The 23,018-nt window shown below is 42.6% G+C and overlaps 1 protein-coding gene across 9 annotated transcripts in view; it reads left to right on the top strand.

The window, feature by feature from the left end:
- The window catches only part of DCAF6 (DDB1 and CUL4 associated factor 6), a 737,604-nt gene that overhangs the window by 168,220 nt on the left and 546,366 nt on the right, over window positions 1-23,018 (top strand). For all 9 annotated transcript variants that reach the window (XM_072137281.1, XM_072137275.1, XM_072137278.1 and 6 more), the window contains one exon: window positions 11,634-11,760. In XM_072137281.1, the coding sequence (XP_071993382.1) occupies window positions 11,634-11,760 (127 nt within the window). The remainder of the gene's footprint in view (window positions 1-11,633; window positions 11,761-23,018) is intronic.

Raw genomic sequence — 23,018 nt, 5'->3', positions numbered from 1 at the left:
AAGTTCCGAAGATACCCTTTTTAATGTTTGCAGTCTGAGAGAGTCTCTTGTCCCTTTTCAGTGAGTGTAATACTCGATGGAGGTTATATTATTATAAATTTACATATTACAGTTGGGCACCCTCCCTGCATTCCTCTGTGCACTGTCGACAGGAGGGATTCGTTGTTCTCCAGAAATAGGGTGGTAGGTTACCTCATTGCCTAACCATTGTTACTACCTTTTCTTTAACTCCATTTCTCTCTTGACACCTCTCGACCAGGTTCGTTACTGTTCTATGTATGGGTTGGGGAGGGGTTTTCTGGATCACTGTTTTTGTGTAAAGATATATGTTGTTATATCTGATGTACCTCAGCTAATGATCCTTGTTTTGTGATGTTGCTTCATTTCATTTCTGTGCCAATAAAGCGATTAAAAAAAAAAAAAAACCCCAGATAGCAGCGTTCCAAAGGAAGAAATGTTGTTCCATAAGAGAGGCAATGAAAATCCTCGGACTCATGAAAGCGTGTATCCAATGCGTACAATGGAGTCAAAGCCATACAAGGACGCTTCAAAATTGGGTGCTGGCCTCCTGGGACAAAAATCATCTAAACCAGAAGGTGGAAATTCCCCTTTCAGTCATTCGTTCCATGGATTGGTGGACAAACTCGACAAACCTGAAGAAAGGGATACCCTGGCATCCCTGGCCCATCACAGCTATTCAGACAGACGCAAGTCAGTCAGGATGGGGAGTGAATGTAGCAGTGCTAGAGACTTGAAAAGCCAGCTCGCAAGATCTAAATGGAAAACATGTCAGAATATATTCGGACAACGTCACTACGGTGGCATACCTACGCCACCAAGGGGGAACGAAGAACCCGGATCTCCTAGAGCACTCAAACAAAATCTTTGCCTGGGCAGAGAACAATGTTCGCTCCCTCTTGGCCATTCATCTAAAGGGAGAAGAGAATCAAGTGGCAGACTACCTCAGTCGGAGGAAAATTAACCAGAAAGAGTGGTGCCTGAACGAGGACATCTATCAAAATACAAAGGTGGGGACAACCAGTAATAGACCTATTCGCCTCCAGCAAGAACGTGAAGCTCCCGTTTTTCTTCTCTCTGGAACTCACTGTTCCCTTCAGACAAAGAGATGCGTTCAGCCAGTCTTGGAACGGGCCGCTGCTGTATGCCTTTCCTCCAATACCTCTTGTGGCTCGAGTTATTCAAAAGATCCGGGAAGATCAGGAGAAAGTTAGTCTCGTTGTTCCTTGGTGGCCAAAGAAGAACTGGTTTTCTTGCCTAAGGAAGATGGCCATGGCAGATCCTCTTCTGCTACCACCTCGATCCGATCTTCTGTTCCAGAGTCCAGTACATCATCCCAATCCTCAGGCCCTTAAGCTCTCTGTGTGGATCCTGAAAGGAAGCTGTTAATAGCCCGGGGACTATCGGACAAGGTAATCTCTACGATGAAAGCCAGCCGTAAAATGGTCACTCACAAAATTTATTCCAGAAAATGGATGAAGTTTGTATCCTTTTGTGGCTCGGTTCCTCCTAATCAGTTGTCCCCTAATATCTCACAGATACTGGACCTCCTGCACGCTGGGTTTGATAAAGGACTAAAGACAAGTTCACTCAAAGTCCAAGTGTCGGCCCTTAGTGCTTTTTTTTATACCTCCCTGGCAGAACACAAGTGCATCCAGAGGTTTGTAAAGGCCACCTCTAGGCTAAGACCTCGCTTCAGACAAAACATCCCAAACTGGGATCTGTCTATGGTGTTGAATCATCTGTTGGGGCCACCATTTGAACCCTTAGAGAGTGTTAATCTTAGGGAACTAACCATCAAACTAACCTTCCTTATAGCTATAACCTCAACTAGACGGTCAGGCTCTCTCCCTCAAAGAGCACTATCTTAGAATATTGGAGGACAGAGTAATTCTAACTCTAGATAAAACCTTCACACCCAAAGTGTCTTCCAGTTTTCATCGTAATCAAGAAATTGTCAGCATGGCATACACTGGATGTGAGAAGATATCTTCTCCACTACCTTCATCTATCTCTAAACCTTTGTGGAAGGACGCCAACATCCTCCTGCAGTACACTGGAAAGAACAAGGGAAAAAGGGCTTCCAAGGCCCGTTGCATCCGGACTACCATCAAAGAGGCATATGATGCTAAAACATTCCAGGGACTGTGAGGGCCCACTCAACCAGAGGGGTGGCAACCTCATGGGCTGAAAAACGTGGGGCCTCTCTAGTAAACATCTGCAAAGCAGCTACCTGGTCTAGCCAGTTAACCTTCGCTAGACACTATAGGCTAGATGTCCAAAGTGCAAGGGATCAAGCCTTCTGTAGGAAGGTCTTGCAGGCAGTTGTCCCCCCCTAAAATACATGTTATCTGGTACATCTCCAGTTGTTGCTATCATGGGGTACGCCATGGAAAAGGAGAATTATTATCACCGTTAATTCGGTTTCCATTACTCTACCATTACGGCCCATATATTTTTCCCGACACCCCCCCCCCCACTCTAAGACTAACAAATAACAAATATTATTGTTTTGCCTGTTTTAACTGTGTGTGACTATAACATACAATAAATGGGTTGCATCCACGGCCAGTGTAGTTATTTGGTAGCCACTAGAGTGTGGATACGGGGGAGGGACATTTAACCTCTCTGCTTCCTGTCCCTACAGAGGTCAAGGGTCATCCTCCAGTTGGGGCCGTCATGGTGGACTAATGGTAACTGAATTAACGATAAGAATAATTCTCCTTTTTTTTACTAAAATGGCACATTAGAGAAAACAATGCAATTGTTATGCTGCCTCATTCACTTTGTATTACATTTGGGCCAGCATCTCAGGGGTTAAAATGCTCATACAACCCTCGATAAATTCTTTGAGGGGTGCCCTTTTCTAAAATGCAGTCACTGCTTGGGGGTTTCTATTTTACTGGTACCTCAGGGGCACCCCAACACCAGTCTAGTGAAAAGGGTTTTGCTTGTCCCTTCTCAGCCCTGCCGTGTCCCTAGTCTGTAGACTATTGCCATATATGGGGTATTGTCATACCCGTAATAACCCACAGAATGATTTTTGGGGTGTTTGTCTCCAGTGGCATAAGTTGGCCTGAACACATTCCTCGCTACAATGGCACATTGGAGAAAACAATGCAATTGTTACGCTGCCCATTCGCTTTGTATTAAATTTGGGCCAGCAACTCTTCAGGTTAAAATGCTCATACAACCCTTGATAAATTCTACGAGGGGTGGCGTTTCCTAAAATGGGGATTTCTATTGTATTGATACCTCACAGGCTTTGCCAACATGACATGGCATTCCAAATCCAGACTTGTGAAAGCGGTGGTTCAAAAGCAAAAAAACACTCCTTCCCTTTTCAACCCTGCTGTGTGGTCAGCCTGTCTATTATTGGCACATATGAGGTATTGCCGTATTCGGGACAACCTGCAGAATGAGTTTTGGGGGGTTTGACTAAACTGGCATTAGTTTACCACTATAATGGCATTTTCGAGATTTTCTCATCCCTCCTTTGTTGGGAGACAGGTGGCCTCGTGACTTGAGAGTGGGTGCAACAGGTGTGGCCAACTGAAGCAGAAGGAGGAGCCTAAGGCATTTACACTACAGCTCACATTTACTCTACAGGTGTCTGGTCTTATTTGAGATGCTCAGATTGTAAAAAATAACATAATAAGCTGTTGTATCTGGCGCTGGAGTGGGTGTGCCAGACCGCCAGAAGTTGATGGAGCGATTTTCAATGTAAACAAGAGCTCGGCTCTGACAGACCGTGGCACTTTTTTTTTTTAAAACATCCCTCCCCAGCCCACCTGCAGAGTGTTTAATGTAGTCATAGAACTAAGGCTTTGCCCCGCGTTATGGACTGAGGACACAGCGTTCAAATGACACATATTATACCTTCTGCATTCTGTGAGAATAAAATGCCACACTCTGTTCCCTTATCCATGTGTGAAAAACTTTTTTCTTCATTCTTAAGAAGACTCATGCCCGTACTAGCTCAAAAGGTGCTTCTACTCAATACTGAGTAAAAGGTCTGAATACTTATGACCATGTGATATTTCAGTTTTTCTTGTTTAATAAATTAGCAAAAATATATACATTTTTCAAGATGATGTTCAGACCGTACATTAATGAGCAAAAATGTTTTTTATTGTTGTTACTAATTGGCTGCAATGAAACAAAGTATTTGAAACCCTTAAATACTTTACGTACCCACTGAAGTAAAAATAAATAAAACTGATATACTTGCCCCAAAAAAATTATTTTTCATCAAACCCCTTTATGATGATTGTATAGTCATCATAAAGAGGTTTGATGAAAAATCATCTATTTTTTGACAAATATTTCAGGGTTTTTTCCACATTCACTGTATGAGTCAAATGTTGCTTTACATTTACCGTATATATCAGAGTATAAGCAAACTCGAGTATAAACCGCCAAATTTTACCACCAAAAACTGGGAAAACTATTGACTCGAGTATAAGCCAAGAGTGGGAAATTTATTGGTCACAGCTTCCCTGGAATAGAGCCAGTCAGCCCCCTGTAGTATACAGCCTGCCAGCCAGCCCCCTTTTGTATACAGCCTGCCAGCCAGCCCCCTTTTGTATACAGCCTGCCAGCCAGCCCCCTTTTGTATACAGCCTGCCAGCCAGCCCCCTTTTGTATACAGCCTGCCAGCCAGCCCCCTTTTGTATACAGCCTGCCAGCCAGCCCCCTTTTGTATACAGCCAGCCCCCTTTTGTATACAGCCAGCCCCCTTTTGTATACAGCCTGCCAGCCAGCTCCCTTTTGTATACAGCCTGCCAGCCAGCTCCCTTTTGTATACAGCTTGCCAGCCCCCTTTTGTATACAGGCTGCCAGCAAGCCCCCTTTTGTGTACAACCTGCCAGCCCCCAGTTTGCATGGCACATAAAAAAATAAACTGACATACTCACCTTCTGTTGTCCCGGATGCTCGGCATGGCTCCCCAATGCTCCTCTTCTGTCTTCCCTCTGCTTTAACAGCTGGCAGAGAGGCGTCCATGCGCTCTACTGGCCAGCGCACACTATAACGTAATCAATGGAGTGTGCGCCCATCTTCACAACACACGGACACATCTATGCCAGCTAATACAGTGTAGAGAAGACAGAAGAGGAGCCGCGGAGACAGGATTATTGTATATATCAACAATTGGCCAAAAATGGTACCACACGTCTTAAAAGCATACCTTCTTCAGTGTGACGTGCTATAGGTATTGACACAATTCTACAATAGATAAAAATTATTATATCTTTATTTGTGATTTCTATAACAATATTAAAACAAACAAACCCATTAAAAAAAATCTAAAAGCCCTGACATGTGCATATATCTCTACAGAGCAACCAAAAATATTTATGCATGAATAAGCGCTAGTTGCTAAAGCAGCCATACAAATCTTGTGCAAAATAAGCAATTGTTGCTGTTCTCCCTGCTCCCGTTGTTGCCCGACAATAAAAGCTAGCTCCTAACCTACTAGGGCTAAAGTACAATGCAACAATATGAACAGGAAGTTAGAATTTTCACTAGGATTTAATATCAGCTATCAGCACCTGTCCAGCAACCGCGCAACTACAACCAGGGCTTGCCGCTAGCTGACAGACTAGATAAGGCCATGCTTGCAGCAGATAAGCCTCCCTGACAAGGGCGAACCTGCTATCTGGAACCTAACTAAGGGTCCCTGAGTTAACCTACAAGATGACAGGAAAAGTTACTTTGTCTGGCAGCTGCTGGATGGAGGAGCGGACAGATAACCGGAATACAGATATAGGTCAGTGTTCACATTGGTACACAGAAACTGACACAAGGCTGAGACAGGAAAGTGGGGTCATACTAGGAGATAAACGATACTGTGGAACAAGCAACAGATACAGACAGACATGCGGAGTCAAACAAGTCAAAACCAAGATGGCAGCAAAGGTACAGAATCGTATAGCAAAAAGAACAGTCAGTAGGCAAAGCAGAAGTTAATACACAGAATTTCAAGAAACACAATAGCAAGAGCACTAGAGAACACAGGAGACTGAATAACCAGCACCCAATGAAGGGGTTTGTCAGAATATAAGGCAGTAATGTACGCTACTTCCAGCACTGACTGACTCAGCCGTCCATCATTCAAACCGCAGCTGCAGACAAAAATGGGTTCAAAGACACACCCAGCTTTCCCAAGATCAGAAATGGAGCTGTCAATCACAGGCAGCTCTTTGGGTGGTTTTCCGGCAAGAAGCCTGATCCCATCAGAACAATCTGTGAGTTCTGAAATCAGTATAAAGAATGGAAATAGTTTCTGACTCCTACCATCCTAAGGGGTCCTTGGCAAAACCACTATTAACCCCTTAACGACATAATAGTACCTCACAAATCTGGAGGCTTTGGCCTATAATAAATGCTTCCTATTCTGCTCCTTAGCAAGATGTAGAAGATCATTCTGCCGATAAATTCACTCTAATTGTATCCAAAGTTATATCTAAACTCAAACCTTCAGTTCCACCCTCTCCCCATCAATAAGTATCTCTATCGCTCTATAAATTGTTGAAACCAAATCTCCCTAAATTTACTTTCCCTCTCTATTGTCATTTCATATGTACCCAGTGAACAACAATTTATACACCATACTTTTCTCCTTTCTGTTTACCTTATTCTTATTGATATACCCCTAAATCAGTGTATCTACATCAAAAGTAATATTCCAAAAAACGTATCAATTGCTTCTTTTATTTTGTACCACTAGTTTTGTGTCATTTTACACTGCCAGCACAAGTGATCCCAACTAATTTCCGAATTACATTTTTTACAATTCTCTTCTATTCTGTAACCCATTTTATTTATCTGGTGTGCAATAAAATCTATGGTTTATAAAAAATTGAGAAACCCTATATGATGCAGAAATTAACTATTTATGTCCATCAATCAATACCCCTTTCCAAAACTTTAGATTTCTAACACCAGCATCTTGTGACCATTTATTGAGTGATTAAATTTCTGTTTGTAATGGTATTTCCTCTGTAATACTTCCATATATTTTAGACATAATCTTTGTTTTGTCCCCTGCTAACGACAACTCTTCTACCTGTGACAGTATACATGATCCACCCTTTTTATAGATTTTACCCTTTTTTATACATTTGGTGAAAATTCCAGCTAGTTGGAAATATCTATAGGTTAGCTTGAATATATGTTAAACACCTCCCAGAAACGCCCCTAAGTTGTTTTTCCCAAAATATTGCTGATGGCCTCAAAGTATTGTTTTTCTCCAGTTTTTAATACGTGCTACATTAGAAGCTAAAAAGTATCCGTAAAAGTTTGGTATAGACATTTCTCCCCTCTCTAACGGGAGCATTAATATCTCCAATTTTAACTTAACTTGTTTACTGTTCCACACCAACTCGTTTATAACTCTTTCTATCTTTTTAAAGCATTTTTTCCTTATAACCATTCTGTTAGACCAATTTTATTGGCTCTGTTAGTGTTTATCTTATTCCAAATTAAAATTTTCTTTCTTACCAGTTCAATATTAAGAGCAATAAAGTCCTCATGTTTCCTGGTTATTCTTATTCCTAAGAATAAGGCTTTATGAAGGCGCCTGCAGCTTTGCCAGCACCGATTGCGCATATTAGCTTTGCTAGCACTGATCGCGGGTGTTACCGGTAAGTCATTGCTGCGATATGCAGCACAGACTTGCCGGCTATGTAGAGGGCTCAGCCCTGTCCATGCACCAGGCACTATGGATCTGTTGCTTTTGCAAATGTAGTTAACTGTACATTGTAACAAAAACAAATGCAACCTGCTCTGATTCTGAATCCCTACCTTGTGTTGGTCCACAGTATTTTTCTGTGTTGGTTCCTACTCCAAAAGTTGACTGGTGGCTACAAAATGAGTGTGAAGTATCAAGGAGGTACATTATAAGGTTGCTCTTTGAACTCATGAAATATATCCCTCCACGTCACTGTCCCACCAATCACTGTGTCATCATTAAATCATCATACATTTCTAGTTGATTTCTAGCTGATTTCTAGTGCTAGGTATGTTGAGAAAATTGTTGACGTACCATGTTAGCCAGGAAGAATCAAAAATCTGATGCAAATACTTTTTTGTAAAAACTACAAAAGTTCTTAAGGAATGTATCATCAAACATTGTCCACATCCCCAACACACAACAGGAGTATAAAATCCGGGCACATTATCCTGTAGATCCTCCAATGTTATATACATGGTACTGTGCATGAGGTGTCGCAAAATTAATATATACATTGGGGAGACTCAACAAAAACTTCAGAGCAGGATGAATTCTCACAGACACACCATAAGCGAGGGGATGGAAACACCTGTGGGATAACACTTTTCTGGAACAGGCCACAGCGAGAAGGATTTAAAGGTCCTAATGCTGAAAGGTGACTTTAAGGACAACAGGGAGAGGAAAACCTGGGCGTTCAAACTGATGACCTTCCAGTCACTGACACAAGGCCTCAGTATTGCACCTGGGTTTATGGCTCATTACATGACTAACTCAAGAGACTAACTCCAGACCCCTGCCATCCTGGGCCTGCCCCCTCTACATCACCCTTCTCTGTGTAACATAACCTCCAGTTTTATTGCCCCACCTTATCTTAATTGAGTCTCACCATATGTACTAATTATCTTATTGTAACATCCCTCAAATGTTGTGTTTTTCTCTCATTTGTATGCATGCCTGAAGAAGGGACCTATGTGCCCTGAAAGCTTGCACCAAATATAATTTTTCTGGTTAGCCAATAAAGGTATCATTCTTTAAAGGAAACCTACCATTTCAAATCGTCGGTGTAAGCTGTAAACACCAAGCACCAGCTCAGGGTGAGCTGGTGCCGGTGCTTAGTTTCGTTAGTGTTATAAACCGCGGTATCACGGTTTTAACACTTTTCAAACTTTATAGCAGAAACTGCTTCGGCGCTGTGTGCGCACGATCGTGCGCGCGTCTACATAGGAAATGCCGCAGGCGTTGCGCGCGCACGAGCTGGTGCTCGGTGTTTACAGCTTACACCGACGATTTGAAATGGTAGGTTTCCTTTAAGCACTTTTGTAGTTTTTACACAAAAGTATTTACATCAGATATTTGATTCTAGTGCCAGGATGAGGGATAAAATTTCAGCCCCCCCTCCTTTATTGGAGAATAAAGAACTTTGGACTACTCCCAGCCACGTAGCTGTGATTGTCTTTGAAAGTTTATGCAAGTACTTCTTGCTTCATAAACTTTCAAAGACAGGAAGCCACGATTGATGCTGTAATGCCAGCTTTGACATACTAAACTAATCAACTGTTTGTCACAGCGAAGCGCCTCTCCAAGGTCCAAATCTAGCTGCAGGCTCTCATATTGTCTATACTCTGCACAACAAGGTAACAGAAAGCTGTGATCCACACTCCGTGAGAGCTGTGACAGGACATTAGAGTCCAAATTCTAAAGCCTCTGATCTCTGTCCATCTACCCACTTTGCTTAGCTTGCTCAATTTAAGGAAGGACGCAAAGCCCACATCCCTACATTACATCCATACCACATACACAGCCCGCACCTTCACCTTACATCCATGTCACACACAGCCCGCACCCCCATATTACATCCTGAGGGGTTCGGCACAGGGCACGAATACTGGTGCACTACTTAGACCAGGGGTCTCAAACTCAATTTACCTGGGGGCCGCTGGAGGTAGATTCTGGGTAAGGCTGGGCCGCATCAAGTTTTCCGCACAAAATGCGCTTACAAAATATCATTATTCAGATTCAAATGTCATGGCGTCTCCCAGCGCAAGGAAAGCCCCAAGCTGGGAGACATGTTTTCTCTATGAACGCGTCCTGTGCACCGAGGGGTCCCAAGCTCCTACCGCACTGAGCCCAGTCAGGGACACTCCATCCCCCCCTCCCCCCCGGTACTTGCCTCCCATCAAAGAAAAGATGAAGTCGCCGCTCTGACCTGCACCAAATGCGTTCAGAGCGGCGACTTCATCTTCTTCAAGTACCGGAGGGAAGGGGATTAACCGGTTACGGGTCCTTTCCTGTTTTTTCATGTCCATTTTTCACTCCCCACCTTCAAAAATCTATAACTTTTTTATTTTTACACGTAAAGAGCTGTGTGAGGGCTTGTTTTCTGCGTAACAAATTGCACTTCATAGTGATGGTATTAAATATTCCATGCCATGTACTCGGAAGCGGGAAAAAAATTCCAAATGCAATGAAAATGGTGAAAAAACGCATTTGCGCCATTTTCTTGTGGGCTTGGATATTACTTCTTTCACTGAGCGCCCCAAATGACATGTCTACTTTATTCTATGGGTCGTTACGATTAAGGGGATACCAAATTTGTTATAGGTTTATAATGTTTTTTACAAAAATTAAAACCTCCTGTACAACAATTATTTTTTTGATTTTGCCAACTTCTGGCGCTAATAACTTTTTTATACTATGGTGTACGGAGCTGTGGGTGGTGTCATTTTTTGCGAAATTTGATAATATTTTCAATGATATCATTTTTAGGACTGTATGACCTTTTGATCACTTTTGATAGATTTTTTATATTTTTCAAAATGGCAAAAAAGTGCCATTTTCGACTTTGGGCGCTATTTTCTGTTACGGGGTTAAAAGCATTGAAAAAACGTTATCATATTTTGATAGATTGGGCATTTTCGGACGCGTCGATACCTGATGTGTTTATGATTTTTACTGTTTATTTATATTTATGTCAGTTCTAGGGAAAGGGGGGTGATTTGAAATTTTTGGTTTTTTTATTATAATTTTTTTTATTTTTAACTTTTTTGTATTTTTATTTATACTATTTTTCAGACTCCCTAGGGTACTTTAACCCCAGGTTGTCTGATCGATCCTATCATATACTGCCATACTACAGTATGGCAGTATATGGGGATTTTCCTCCTCATTCATTACAATGTGCTATCAGCACATTGTAATGAAGGGGTTAAAACGAAATAGCCTCGGGTCTACGGAAGACCCGAGGCTACCATGGAGACGGATCGCCGTCCCCCGATGACGTCACGGGGAGCGGCGATCCCAGGTAAGATGGCGGCGCCCATGCTCCGCTATCTTTTTGAGGTGCTGGCAGCTTTGCCGGCAGCCATCGCTGTCAAAACACCCGCGATCGGTGCTAGCACCGATCGCGGGTGTTACCGGTAAGCCTTTGCTGCAATATGCAGCAAAGACTTACCGGCTATGGAGAGGGCTCGGCCCGTGAGCCCTCTCCATGCAGCGCGACCTGCCCTCTCCATGCAGGTGGGGGCCGCAAAATATTGTCCCGCGGGCCGCAGTTGGCCCGCGGGCCGCGAGTTTGAGACCCCTGACTTAGACCATGCAAATGTTCACTTTCAATGTTTGCATGGTTTTTCTGTGAAAACTACACTCATTAGCAGAGGACATAGCCGGCACCGTAGCCAACTCCCTGATACATCAGTAGGCCTTAGCCAGGAACAGGTAGTCTTCGATCATAAGCCAGCGAAGGAGCCCCAGCTACATGATACATCAGCTCCGTGGAGTGAGTTGGTCTATACTACCGGCTTTAATGTGAGCCATCTGACATTTAATGTTGGGCCGTTTATTAACTGTCTTTTTGTAATTTAATTACTATTTTTCTCTTTAGGATATTTTAATCCATTGCAGGCGAGCAGCTACATCAATAACTGTATGTCCTCCAGCACCGTATTACCTTGCAGTTGGTTGTTCTGATAGTTCTGTGAGGATATATGATCGAAGAATGCTTGGGACAGGTATTGCCAATTTTAATTTTATAGTAATAAAGCTTGTTTGAAGGGAGAATTAAATAATTGATCTTAAATCATAAATGTGCCTTAGAAAAAAAAAAGTCTGTCTAGCCCACAATTTTGGCAGAATCAACTTTTCCACATTTACGGGAATGTCTTTCTGATTTGGGTGTTGTATATGATTATTCTTATCTTTTGTGCCTGTAATGTCTTTTTATTGTTGTTGTCTTAATAATAATAATAATAAGACTTTATTCCCCCCTCAAGGGAAATTCAAATGTCTTGAACAGCTCAGACAAATATAAAAAACCTTAAAGAACATACATTAAAATACATTAATGCTAACACACTACAATAAACATCCACACTATGACTGTGACAGCTTGTTTTCAAATATTGTAGCCACCTATTAGTTTTACATTTCAGCTGAATAAATCTTACCACTAAAGGAACTCACTCTATTTTCTACAATACTAGGCAGCGGGTGGTCAACATTTCCTATTACAGGCAGTCCCCAGGTTAAATACAAGATTGGGTCTATAGGTTTGTTCTTAAGTTTAATTTGTATGTTCGTCAAAACTGTATATTTTATAATTGTAGTTCCAGACAAAATTGTTTTTTGACGTGGTGACTATTGGAGTTTCAAAATATTTTGCTGTACTGGGACCAAGGATTATCAATATAGCTTCAATATCGACAACTTACAGCTGATCATTGCAGTCTGGGACTATAATAAAGCATTCAGAGAGCTTCACCAAAGGTCACATGTTTACACTGCTCTACAATGAAAAAGTATTGCAGAGCAGTGTATTGAACTTGAACCAGCGATCAGAGCGTCGCTGGTTCAAGTAAGTATAAGTAAAAGCATGTAAAAACACTAAAGTTAACACATTAGAATAAATTAAAAATAAATACATAAAAATATTAGCCCCTAAAATGACATTTTCCCATAAAAACACTTAATAAACTATAAAAAAACACACAAAAAAAACGCCACACATTTGGTATTGCCGCATCCGTAACAATCTGTATAATAAAACAGAATCATTACTGGACCTGCACGGTAAACGCGGGGGAAAAAAATGCAAAAAAACATTCCGAAAAAAGATAATTTTTAATTAATACCTTTTAAAAAAATGATCTAAAAAGTGACTAAAAAAATGTTACACACTCTAAAATAAGACCACTAAAAAGAACAACTCTTCTCGCAAAAAATAAGCCCCTAATCAGATTTGGCAGCCGAAAAATAAAAAAGTTGGTGATGCTAAAATTTACATTTTTGCCTAATTACTTTTTATTCAGTAAAATGGGAATTTTTTAAAAAAACCTATATAAATAAGGTAATTTCGTAATCGTCGAGACCCATAGAATAAAAATAATATACTATTTTTACGGTATGGTAAACGGCCCAAAAAAAAAATACAAAAAAAATACTAAAAATTGATGATTTTCATTTCCTCCACCAACAAAGAGTAAATAAAATCTCACCAATTAGCTATAGATGCCCCAAAATTACCTACCAGAAAAGTGCATCTCATGTGGCAAAAAAATAAGCCCCTATAGGTCCACAATAAAAAACAAAAAAAAAATTATAGCCTGTGACATAGCAAATCTGATCTGCATGGCGCCTCCTTCCCTTCTATGCCCGACCGTGCGCCCATACAGCAGGATACCACCACATATAGCGTATCAGTGTACTTGGGAGAAATTGGGTATCAAACTTTGTGGAGCCTTTTTTCATTTAATCCATTACAAATGTTTAATTTCCACCCAAAATGAATGTATTGTCAAAAATTATTACAATTTGTAGACCACACCTCCATTTAGTTTTAACCCCTATAAAGCACCTAAAGGGTTAACAAACTTCTTAAAAGTGGTTTTTCATACGTTGAGGTGTGTAGTTTCCATAATGGGGTAATTTACGAGTCTCGCTTTTATTTAGGCCTCTCACAGTCAATTAAAAGTTGAGCAGGTCCATCTAAATATTAGTTTTGGTGATTTTCCCAAAAATTTTAAAAATGGCACCCAAATTCTGAGCCTCATAACATTCTAGTAAAATATGTGGAATCTTAAAAAAACCATGCCAACATAAAGCAGACATTTAGGAAATGTAAGTTATGAATTTATTTGGGTGCTATGACTATCTGCATCAAAAGTAGAGAATTTAGATCTTTGAAAATAAAGAATTTTTCCAAATTTTTAACTAATTTGAAGTACAATGTGTCACGTGAAAACAATTTCAAAATCCCCTGGATATCTTGTATTGTTCCAAAGCTACTGTATAACCACTTATAGTGACACAGGGCATATTTGAAAAATGGGGCCGCGTCCTTAAGGCCAAAATAGGCTGAGTCCCATAGGGGTTAATTTAATTAAAAAATGTAATCTATTCACACCCTTTTTAAACTGTGCACCTGTAATTTGATACCATTTCTATTTCCATGCCATTTATTCTTACCGGTTCAGGGGCTTCACCACTAGACCGCTAAAAATCCACCACCAACTCTTTAATTTTTCCTGTGTTTACCTCACCCAATTCTATGTAACAATCTAAAGTGTCCCGACATTCAGACTCCTCATTATTGCGGACACATCCTTCCATAACTGTGTCATCCAAAAACTTTTGCATGAAACATGATGGACTATTTTCTCAGATGTCAGCTGTATATGCATACCTTACGGTGGGCTCTGGTGAAGACCGGTTGCCACCTAGATTCCGGTCCCACGTGTCGGCTAGTCTCATCATCCGTGGAGGTCCAGGAGGTTCACTAACCCCGATCCCTGACGGTAAGATCCAGCCAAGATCCCCCTCCAAAGTTCTTACCAGCATTGTGTACCAGCAGATTCGGCAGATTGCTGCGCATGAAGAACAGCAAGGCCAAGTCACCTCTATGCTGCAACAGCTGTTTGCCACTCAACATCAGCGTCAGATTCCTGCAACCGCTCCTGCGACTTTTGCTACCCCGGCTTGTCTTCCTGCCGCTGAACCTAGGTTGCGACTATCTATGCCCGATAAATATGATAGGGACCCCAAACTCCCTGCTCATTGAACTCATGCCATCTCAATTGATCACAGAGTGATCCAAGGTGGCATTTATCTTTAATCTCCTCTCCGGGAAGGCCCTACCCTGGACTACTCCTTTTTTGGGACAGAGACAAACCGGTCATGGCTACTCCAGTCTGTGTTCGAAGAACCTGCATGGGCCTCCTCTGCTGAGACTGCCTCTGCCTGTATTTTCCCAGTCCGAAGCACTTCATAGGGGCTTGTCCTGTCTGTCCCCAGCATCTGAGAAACGCCATCACCTAGGGTTCTTGGGAGAAGTGTCCCTTGGTGTAAGCAAAGCTTCTCAACGTCTGACTATTCCTGTGCTATTCCTGAGCTCCATGCACCTGTCCTTTACTGGATGACGGGAGAAATTCTTTGTTGGGGTCCACAGTGTCAGTCCCGCTGTATGGCGGCATCTCTACAAGTACCCGTCTTGGCCTCCTCTGTGACTCCCAAGCCTTTGGAGGGCCTACCAATGTGTTACCAGGACTTTTCTGACATGTTCTCCAAGAAGCAGGCAGAGACACACCACACTGTCCCTGCCACTGCCCTATAATCTGCTCCCTAGTACCTCTCCTCCCGGGTCAGGTGTACCCTCTCTTCGTTCCCGAGACCGCTGCCATGTCGAAGTATATGAAAGAGAACCTTCAGAGAGCGTTTATACGTAAGTCCTCCTCTTCAGCAGGTGCAGGCTACTATTTTGTGACCAAGAAGGATGGGTCCCTCCGTCCTTGCATTGATTATCGCGGGCTTAACAAGATCACGGTTAAGAACCGCTACCTTCTGCCATTGATTACAGAGCTCTTTGACCGCCTGCGCGGCTCCAAGGTCTTCTCCAAGCTGGACCTTTGAGCGTTTAACACTCGTGATCAGGGCCGGCTCCAGGTTTCAGTAGGCCCCTTGGCGACAGAACCTCAGGAGGCCCCTTTGCAGTGAACTCACGTGGCAGCATTTAAAATTCAGAAGCTAAAACAGTCTCCTGTTCCCTAAAATATTCCCTAATTTATCATCCCAAACAGCCGTATCACGGTCAGGGTAGTTTTGAGGTCATTTAACCAACAGGACAAGCCTAAAACTTTGTGCTCCTCTGCCAAGTAATAAATCTGCAGCAGCCCTGGTATCACACTGAGGAGTCTTCAGGTTTCTCCTCCTCCATCTCTTCATCCTGATCTCTAAGCTGCCACATCTCTGCTATACTGCAGCTCCGTGTGAAGAGGAGATGGGGAAGGGTGGGTTAACCCATTATGTGCTGTATTTCACAGGCTGCTCAGCAGCCTCTAACTGTCCTGTGCCTTGTCCGAGTGAGGGAGGAACAGTGCAGGGCACAGGACACTTCCTCAGTCAAAACAGGAAGTGAAGATGTTCACAGCGTGTGTGGGCCCCCGGCAGCTCTCTGGGCCCGGCTCTTGCCAGGTATGCCGGGTGCTGGAGCCGGGCCTGCTCGTGATGGACATTTCGAGTACCTTGTGATGCCATTTGAACTTTGTAATGCTCCAGCTGTCTTCCAGGAATTTGTCAATGACATCTTCAGAGATGTGCTGTATACATGTATTGTGGGCTAGCTAGACGATATCTTGTTGTTCTCCCTAGACCTTGAGACCCACCAGTCTAACGTACGGCAAGTTTTTGGCCGCCTATGGCCTAAAAGTGCCTGTTTCATCGGTGAAGCCTTCCTTTTCTCGGCTACATAATCTCAGACAAAGTTCTCTAGATGGATCCTGCTAAACTGTCTGCAGTTCTGCAGTGGCCGCGTCCAGAAAGTCTATGAGCCATCCAGAGGTTACTAGGTTTCGCAAAATATTACTGGCAGTTTATCCCACATTTCTCTACTCTTGTGTCTCCCATCATGACACTCACCAAGAAGGGCGCCAATCCCCGCCTCCTGGTTGCAGTCCGCCTTTGCTTCTGCTTCTGTTCTTTCTAGGCCTGACACGGAGAATCCCTTTTATCTAGATGTGGATGCATCCTCCGGAGGTGCTGGGGCGTTGCTCGCCCAGAAAGAGCTTAAGGGCCGAGCTCTCACCTGCGACTTCTTTTCCAAAACCTTTTCTCCCGCAGAGAGAAATTATTCTATAGGAGATAGAGAACTTCTGGCCATCAAGCTTGCCCTGGAAGAATGGCGATAACTTTTGGAGGGAGCTTGCCATCCGGTCTGCGTGTATACGGACCATAAGAATCTCCTGTATCTCCAGACAGCCTAACGTCTTAACCCTAAGCAAGCCCGTTGGTCGCTTTTCTTCTCACGCTTCAACCTATTGATCCACTTTTGTCCCGCAGAGAAGAATATCAAGGCAGATGCTCTCTCTCGTGCCTCTGATGTTAGAGTGGAAGAACCAGCTCCTCGGCATATCATCCATCCTGAATGGCTGGTTGTGGCTGCTCCAGTGGATCTTCGGCAGCTCCCACCGGGCAAGACTTATGTTGACCTGCCCTTCGGAAGAAAATTTTGACTTGGGGACATTGCTCTTGTGTGGCTGGGCATTCTGGGGTGCAGCGCTCTGTAGCCCTCATTTCCCGTTACTATTGGTGGCCAGATCTGTTCCAAGACGTACAGAATTTTATGGGTTCCTGCACCTCCTGTGCTCGTAATAAGCCATCACGCCTCAAACCCGCTGATCTTCTGATGCTGTTGCCGATACCCAGCTGCCCATGGACTCATGTGGCCATGGACTTTGTCACAGGCCTTCCATCTTTCTCTGGGAATACCGTCAACTGGGTGATAACCGACCAGTTCTCAAAGATCTCTCATTTTGTCCCGCTGCGAGGTCTGCCTTCTGCTCCTTGTTTGACAGTTCTTCACCCACATCTTTCTGGTACATAGACTTCCGTTGCAAATCATTTCGGACCGAGGGGTCCAGTTTTTCTCCCACTTCTGGCGATCTCTATGTAATCAGCTGCAAGTGAAGTTGGACTTCTCTTCTGCGTACCATCCGCAGTCTAATGGACAGGTAGAGAGAGTTAACCAAACTCTGGCTGTTACCTTAGTCATTTTGTCTCTGCCCGTCAGGACCACTGGTTGCCGTGGGCAGAGTTATCCTTTAACTCCCTGGACTATGAGTTTGCTGGTGCAGCCCAGTTCTTTATTGTCTACGGACGAATTCCACTTCCACCTCTTCCTCTGTCCATTCCCTCGGATGTTCCTGCGGTGGAAGTGTTGGTGCAGGACCTCGGGTCTATCTGGGAACAGATTCTCTAGTCTCTGCTTCGGGCGTTTGCCTGCACCAAAACGCAGGCCTCCTCCAATCTTATCTCTTTGTGACAAGGTGCGGCTTTCGTCCAGATACGTTCAGCTGAAAATCCCCAGCTACAAGCTTGGACCACGTTTTATGGGGCCTTTCGAGGTGCTGAAGCGCATTAACCCTGTGGCATACAAACTTCGCCTTCCTCCCTCCATGCGGATTCCAAACTCCTTCCACATCTCTCTCTTGAAGCCGGTCATCCTGAACCGCTTCTCTCGGCAATCCACATCAATTCATACATAAATATACATAATCTCTTTATTATGCTGACCCAACCAGAATACAATATATACTTGAGTATAAGCCTAGTTTTTCAGCACACAAAATGTGCTGAAAAACCCTAACTCGGCTTATACTCGAGTCAAGGAAAAAAACCGTGAACTCACCTTCTGACGCTCCTCGGCAGGCTATATACTCCAGGGGGCAGGCAGGCAGGCTATATACTCCATGGGGCTGACAGGCAGGCTATATACTCCAGGGGGCTGGCAGGCTATATACTGGGGGGGCTGTGACCAATGCATTTCCCACCCTCGGCTTATACTCGAGTCACTAGGTTTTTCCGTTTTGTGTGTCAAAATTGGGGGTCTCGGCTTATACTCGAGTATATACAGTACCTCTTTTTTCTTTTTTTGGGGCATGGTAAGTGGCGGTGACTGCCGCATGATGCGCGGCAGTCACCGCCACCATATGGCGCGAGCGGGGCAGTCCGGGGAAGAGGCAGCGCCGTTTTGCGAGCGGTCCGATGATTACACTCTATCCCGTTGCAGTGTAAGCAGCTCCTATTGCCGAAATTTTGAGTGACAGGTCCTCTTTAAAAGAAAACATGATCTAGGAAGCAGAACCATCTCTACCAAACTACTTCTGTCTGCCCTCGCCATACATAAACATTCAACTGGACAAATTCATCTAGCTTAGCTGAAATTCTAATCCCTAAATAAATTAAACTATCTCAGCAGATCTTATATTTTGTTGGATCTATATATCTAACCACTTCCTTATCCAGGGGAAGAATCTGAGTCTTTCCCCAATTTATCTGCAGCCCCAACCATTTTCTATATTCTTCAATGAAAGGAAAAAATACTGCTCACCGTGACTCTTTGGTTGCGCACGTGCTGGAGATCCACACCTGTGTTGGTGCTACACATAAATCCTAGGAAAACACGAGACTCCGCAACAGTGCTTGGTAAAAATATTCGTCTTCCACTGAAGAACTCTTTATTTTCGGCAAATCCAATAAAACGTGGCAAGCATAATCCCCGCAAGTGCATATGAGGTCATAAAAGCCTACATGTTTCTGGTGCACAATGCACCCTTAGTCATGGCTAACTTTCCATTGAATGTGTCGGAATAAGAGCCGCTCCCCTGCCCCACCTCCGTCACATTACTAGGTTGTTGCAGAAGAACGGACCGGACTCCGGCACTAGATACCAGTGTATTAAAGGTACAACATATTACCATAATTAAAGGATATAATGGAATTTTTAAAAACAGAAATTCCAGAAAAAACATATATATATTTTTCATCTACATGTACACAAGTGGATATTTTTGATAATTATGTATCCAATAATGATGGTTGACATATCCTGATATAAAAGATATTCCGGTCCAGAGTTTGGTATATCGCATCGTAATTGTGCTCCAGTAATACTCATATTATGACTTTAGACATGACAAAATATCAGCGTTCTCAAGACAATCTAATAATGAAACATAATTTCGTGCTTATGATTTAGACCTTTAGGGAACCTTGTATCGAGGCAAAAAATCCAATAGGCCTCTCTATCCCGTAGGACCCTAGCTCTGTCTCCTCCCCTCACCAGGGGTTTTACCTGTTCAATTACAGCCCCATATAGAGATGCTACCTTGCCTTTATGTACATCAATAAAATGTCGTGCTACTCCCGATAAACTCTTCTTTTTTTCACTCTGTTCCAGCGTGTTTAGTTTGTACCAGTTGTTAATATCTCTAAGGTGTTCTAGGAATCTTTGTTTAAATTTACGAGTCGTGCACCCCACATATATCTTACGGCATAAGGTGCAGCCCACCAGATATATTACATGGTCGCTATTACAGCTTACATAGCTATTAATGATGAACCTGTGATCTCCATCCGAATTGAAAAAATACTTAGTAGGTGACACAAAATTACACGTCTTACATGGGTAAGTTCCACACTTGTAAAAACCCTTCTGTGCCAACCAGGTACGATTACTACGCTCCTTAGATCTAAACAGGCTAGAAGAAACATGGTTGCCTATAGTTTTTGTTTTCCTAGCGACCACTTGGCAACCTTTTTTCAAGATTTCAGACAAGATCCTATCTTCAAACAAAATTGGTATGTGTCTATGTATAATTTGTTTTATTTCGTGGAACTGGTCTGAAAATTGTAAGCTTAAAACAGGGGCATTCCTAGGTATGTTCTTTTTTAAGGGTTTCTCCTTTCTTGTGAGCATGTATTACCGTTCCTTATTATCAACTATAGCCCCTGCTCTTCTCATCATCCACTGTGGATATTTTCTATCCATCAATCTGCGTTGTATTTGGGAGGTTTCATGGTTGTAGTTTTCTTGCTCTGTACAATTTCTTTTGGCCCTAGTCATCTCCCCGACTGGGATAGCCCTAATCGTGTGTCTGGGATGTGAGCTATTCGCGTGCAGGATAGTATTTCCCGCTGTCTCCTTCCGATGGGTAGAGGAAATAATTTTATTCTCACTAGAAATATTCAGGGACAAATCTAGAAAGACTATGTGTTTTGGGTCCACATGATGCGTGAACCTCAAATTGAAAACATTGTTATTGATATAGTCCACAAACGCCGGTACGGCAGACACACCGGCGTCCCATATAATCAAGAGATCGTCGATGTATCTGCCGTACCAGCGCATGGAAGAGAGAAAAGGATTAGCAGGAGCATAAATAAACTGTTCTTCCCAAAATGCCATAACCAAGTTGGCCAATGAGGGCGAAAACTTCGCCCCCATAGAGACCCCCTTGGTTTGTAGGTAAAAAACCTGGTCAAACTCGAAAAAATTATGAGTCATGAGGTACCATGTAGTTTCTCTGATGAATAACTTACAATCTGTAGTGTAGCTACTATATTTGTCTAAATGGAAGGTCAGAGCCTCCATCGCAACAGTGTGGGGAATGGTAGTGTACAAAGAAACTACGTCGCAACTGACCCAGGCGGATTCAGTAGTCCATTTTATATTCTCAAAGGCTCTTAGAACGTCAGTGGAGTCTTGCAGATATCCCGGAATACGTTTGACCAGGGGCTGTAAATGAACATCTAGCCACTGGCATAGACGTTCGTTAAGGGATCCTATTCCTGAAACTATAGGTCTCATAGGAGGTAAAGTTATGCTCTTATGGATCTTTGGTAATGCATGTAATATAGGGGTGACTGGGGTTCTTACTTTGATAAAGTCACCTTGTTTTTCTGTCAATACATGTAATGCTATACCGTCATCTAACAGGGAATACATTTCTTTCATAAACGTATTTGTCGGGTTTGCAGGGAGTAATCTATAAGTCGTTGTATCGTGTAACATATTTTCTATTTGACTTTTATACATGCTTTTACTCATAACAACAACAGTACCCCCTTTATCCGCCATCTTAATAACTCTTTCTTTATCCCTTTCTAATTCGAAAATCGCTTTTTTCTGTAGGGAGGAAAGATTGGGTTTGTTGCTATGTTTATTTTTATGCAATGTTAAAAGTTCCCTCTCTATTACCTCCTGAAACCTATCCATTGCATCTACTCTAGCTTGGATGGGATAAAAGCTTGGATTTGACACATTAAATTCACATGTATTTTCGTTGATATTCGCTCTGTCTTCTGGAAAAGCATTCATATTTGACAGAGCGAAAATCAAGTTTTGATCTTCAAAATTTAGATCACAAAACTGGTTTCTGACAGGTGTATGATATTGGTCTGTCCCATCCATGGATGTATCCTGGGTGGAGAAAAAGTGTTTTTTAACCGTTAATTTGCATATGAAATTGTTGACATCTTTTAATGTGGAAAATAGATCAAAATTTGATGATATAGCAAAGTTAAGACCCAATGACAAAACCTCAGTTTGTCCTGGTGTGAGGGGAATGTCCGATAAATTCAACACATCAACTCCTTCTTTTCTATTGTCCCGTGCAGTCATTCCGGTTGGCTTCGTAGTTTCCGATATGGAGTTGCTGGATTTTTTATGTTTTCTCCCACCCCTTCTGACCCGTTTTTTGCTGGGGTTTTATTAGAGTCCTTCTTGGGTTTTTTATTTTTATAGTAGGAGGATTTTTGTCCCCCTTTCGCCTGGGTCTGTTCCACATCAGAAATATCCGTATCCACATTTGAAGTTTCTGCATCAGTCGAATTCAGATTAAAGTTAACTTTTGGCTTATTTTGTTTTCTGTGATGTTTTTTCATGATGGATCGAGGGGTGGACCACGGTTGTTCCCTTCGCCCCCATTCATACATTTGGTTATGTGAGTAGTCGAAAGAATCCCTTTTAAATTTATTCTTTTTAGTTTCCATTATGGACTTTTCAAGGGTATTAATCGATGTCTCCAATTTGTTTTCCAGTTCTTGAAATTTGATAGCATCCAGGTCTAACATAATTTTCTTCTTAGTAGACTCAATATTGTTTTGTAACTCGTGCAATTTGATATCTTCTTGTGACATAATTAGTTTCATCAGTTCTTGTGAACAATTGGATAAAATGTCATTCCACTTGTGGAAGAACAGTTTATTTATGCTCCTGCTAATCCTTTTCTCTCTTCCATGCGCTGGTACGGCAGATACATCGACGATCTCTTGATTATATGGGACGCCGGTGTGTCTGCCGTACCGGCGTTTGTGGACTATATCAATAACAATGTTTTCAATTTGAGGTTCACGCATCATGTGGACCCAAAACACATAGTCTTTCTAGATTTGTCCCTGAATATTTCTAGTGAGAATAAAATTATTTCCTCTACCCATC

Source organism: Engystomops pustulosus, chromosome 2, assembly GCF_040894005.1.
Source record: "Engystomops pustulosus chromosome 2, aEngPut4.maternal, whole genome shotgun sequence".
In the NCBI taxonomy this organism is placed as follows: domain Eukaryota; kingdom Metazoa; phylum Chordata; class Amphibia; order Anura; family Leptodactylidae; genus Engystomops; species Engystomops pustulosus.
Note: the sequence above shows the minus strand (reverse complement) of the source record. Positions and strands in the feature narration are given on the sequence as shown.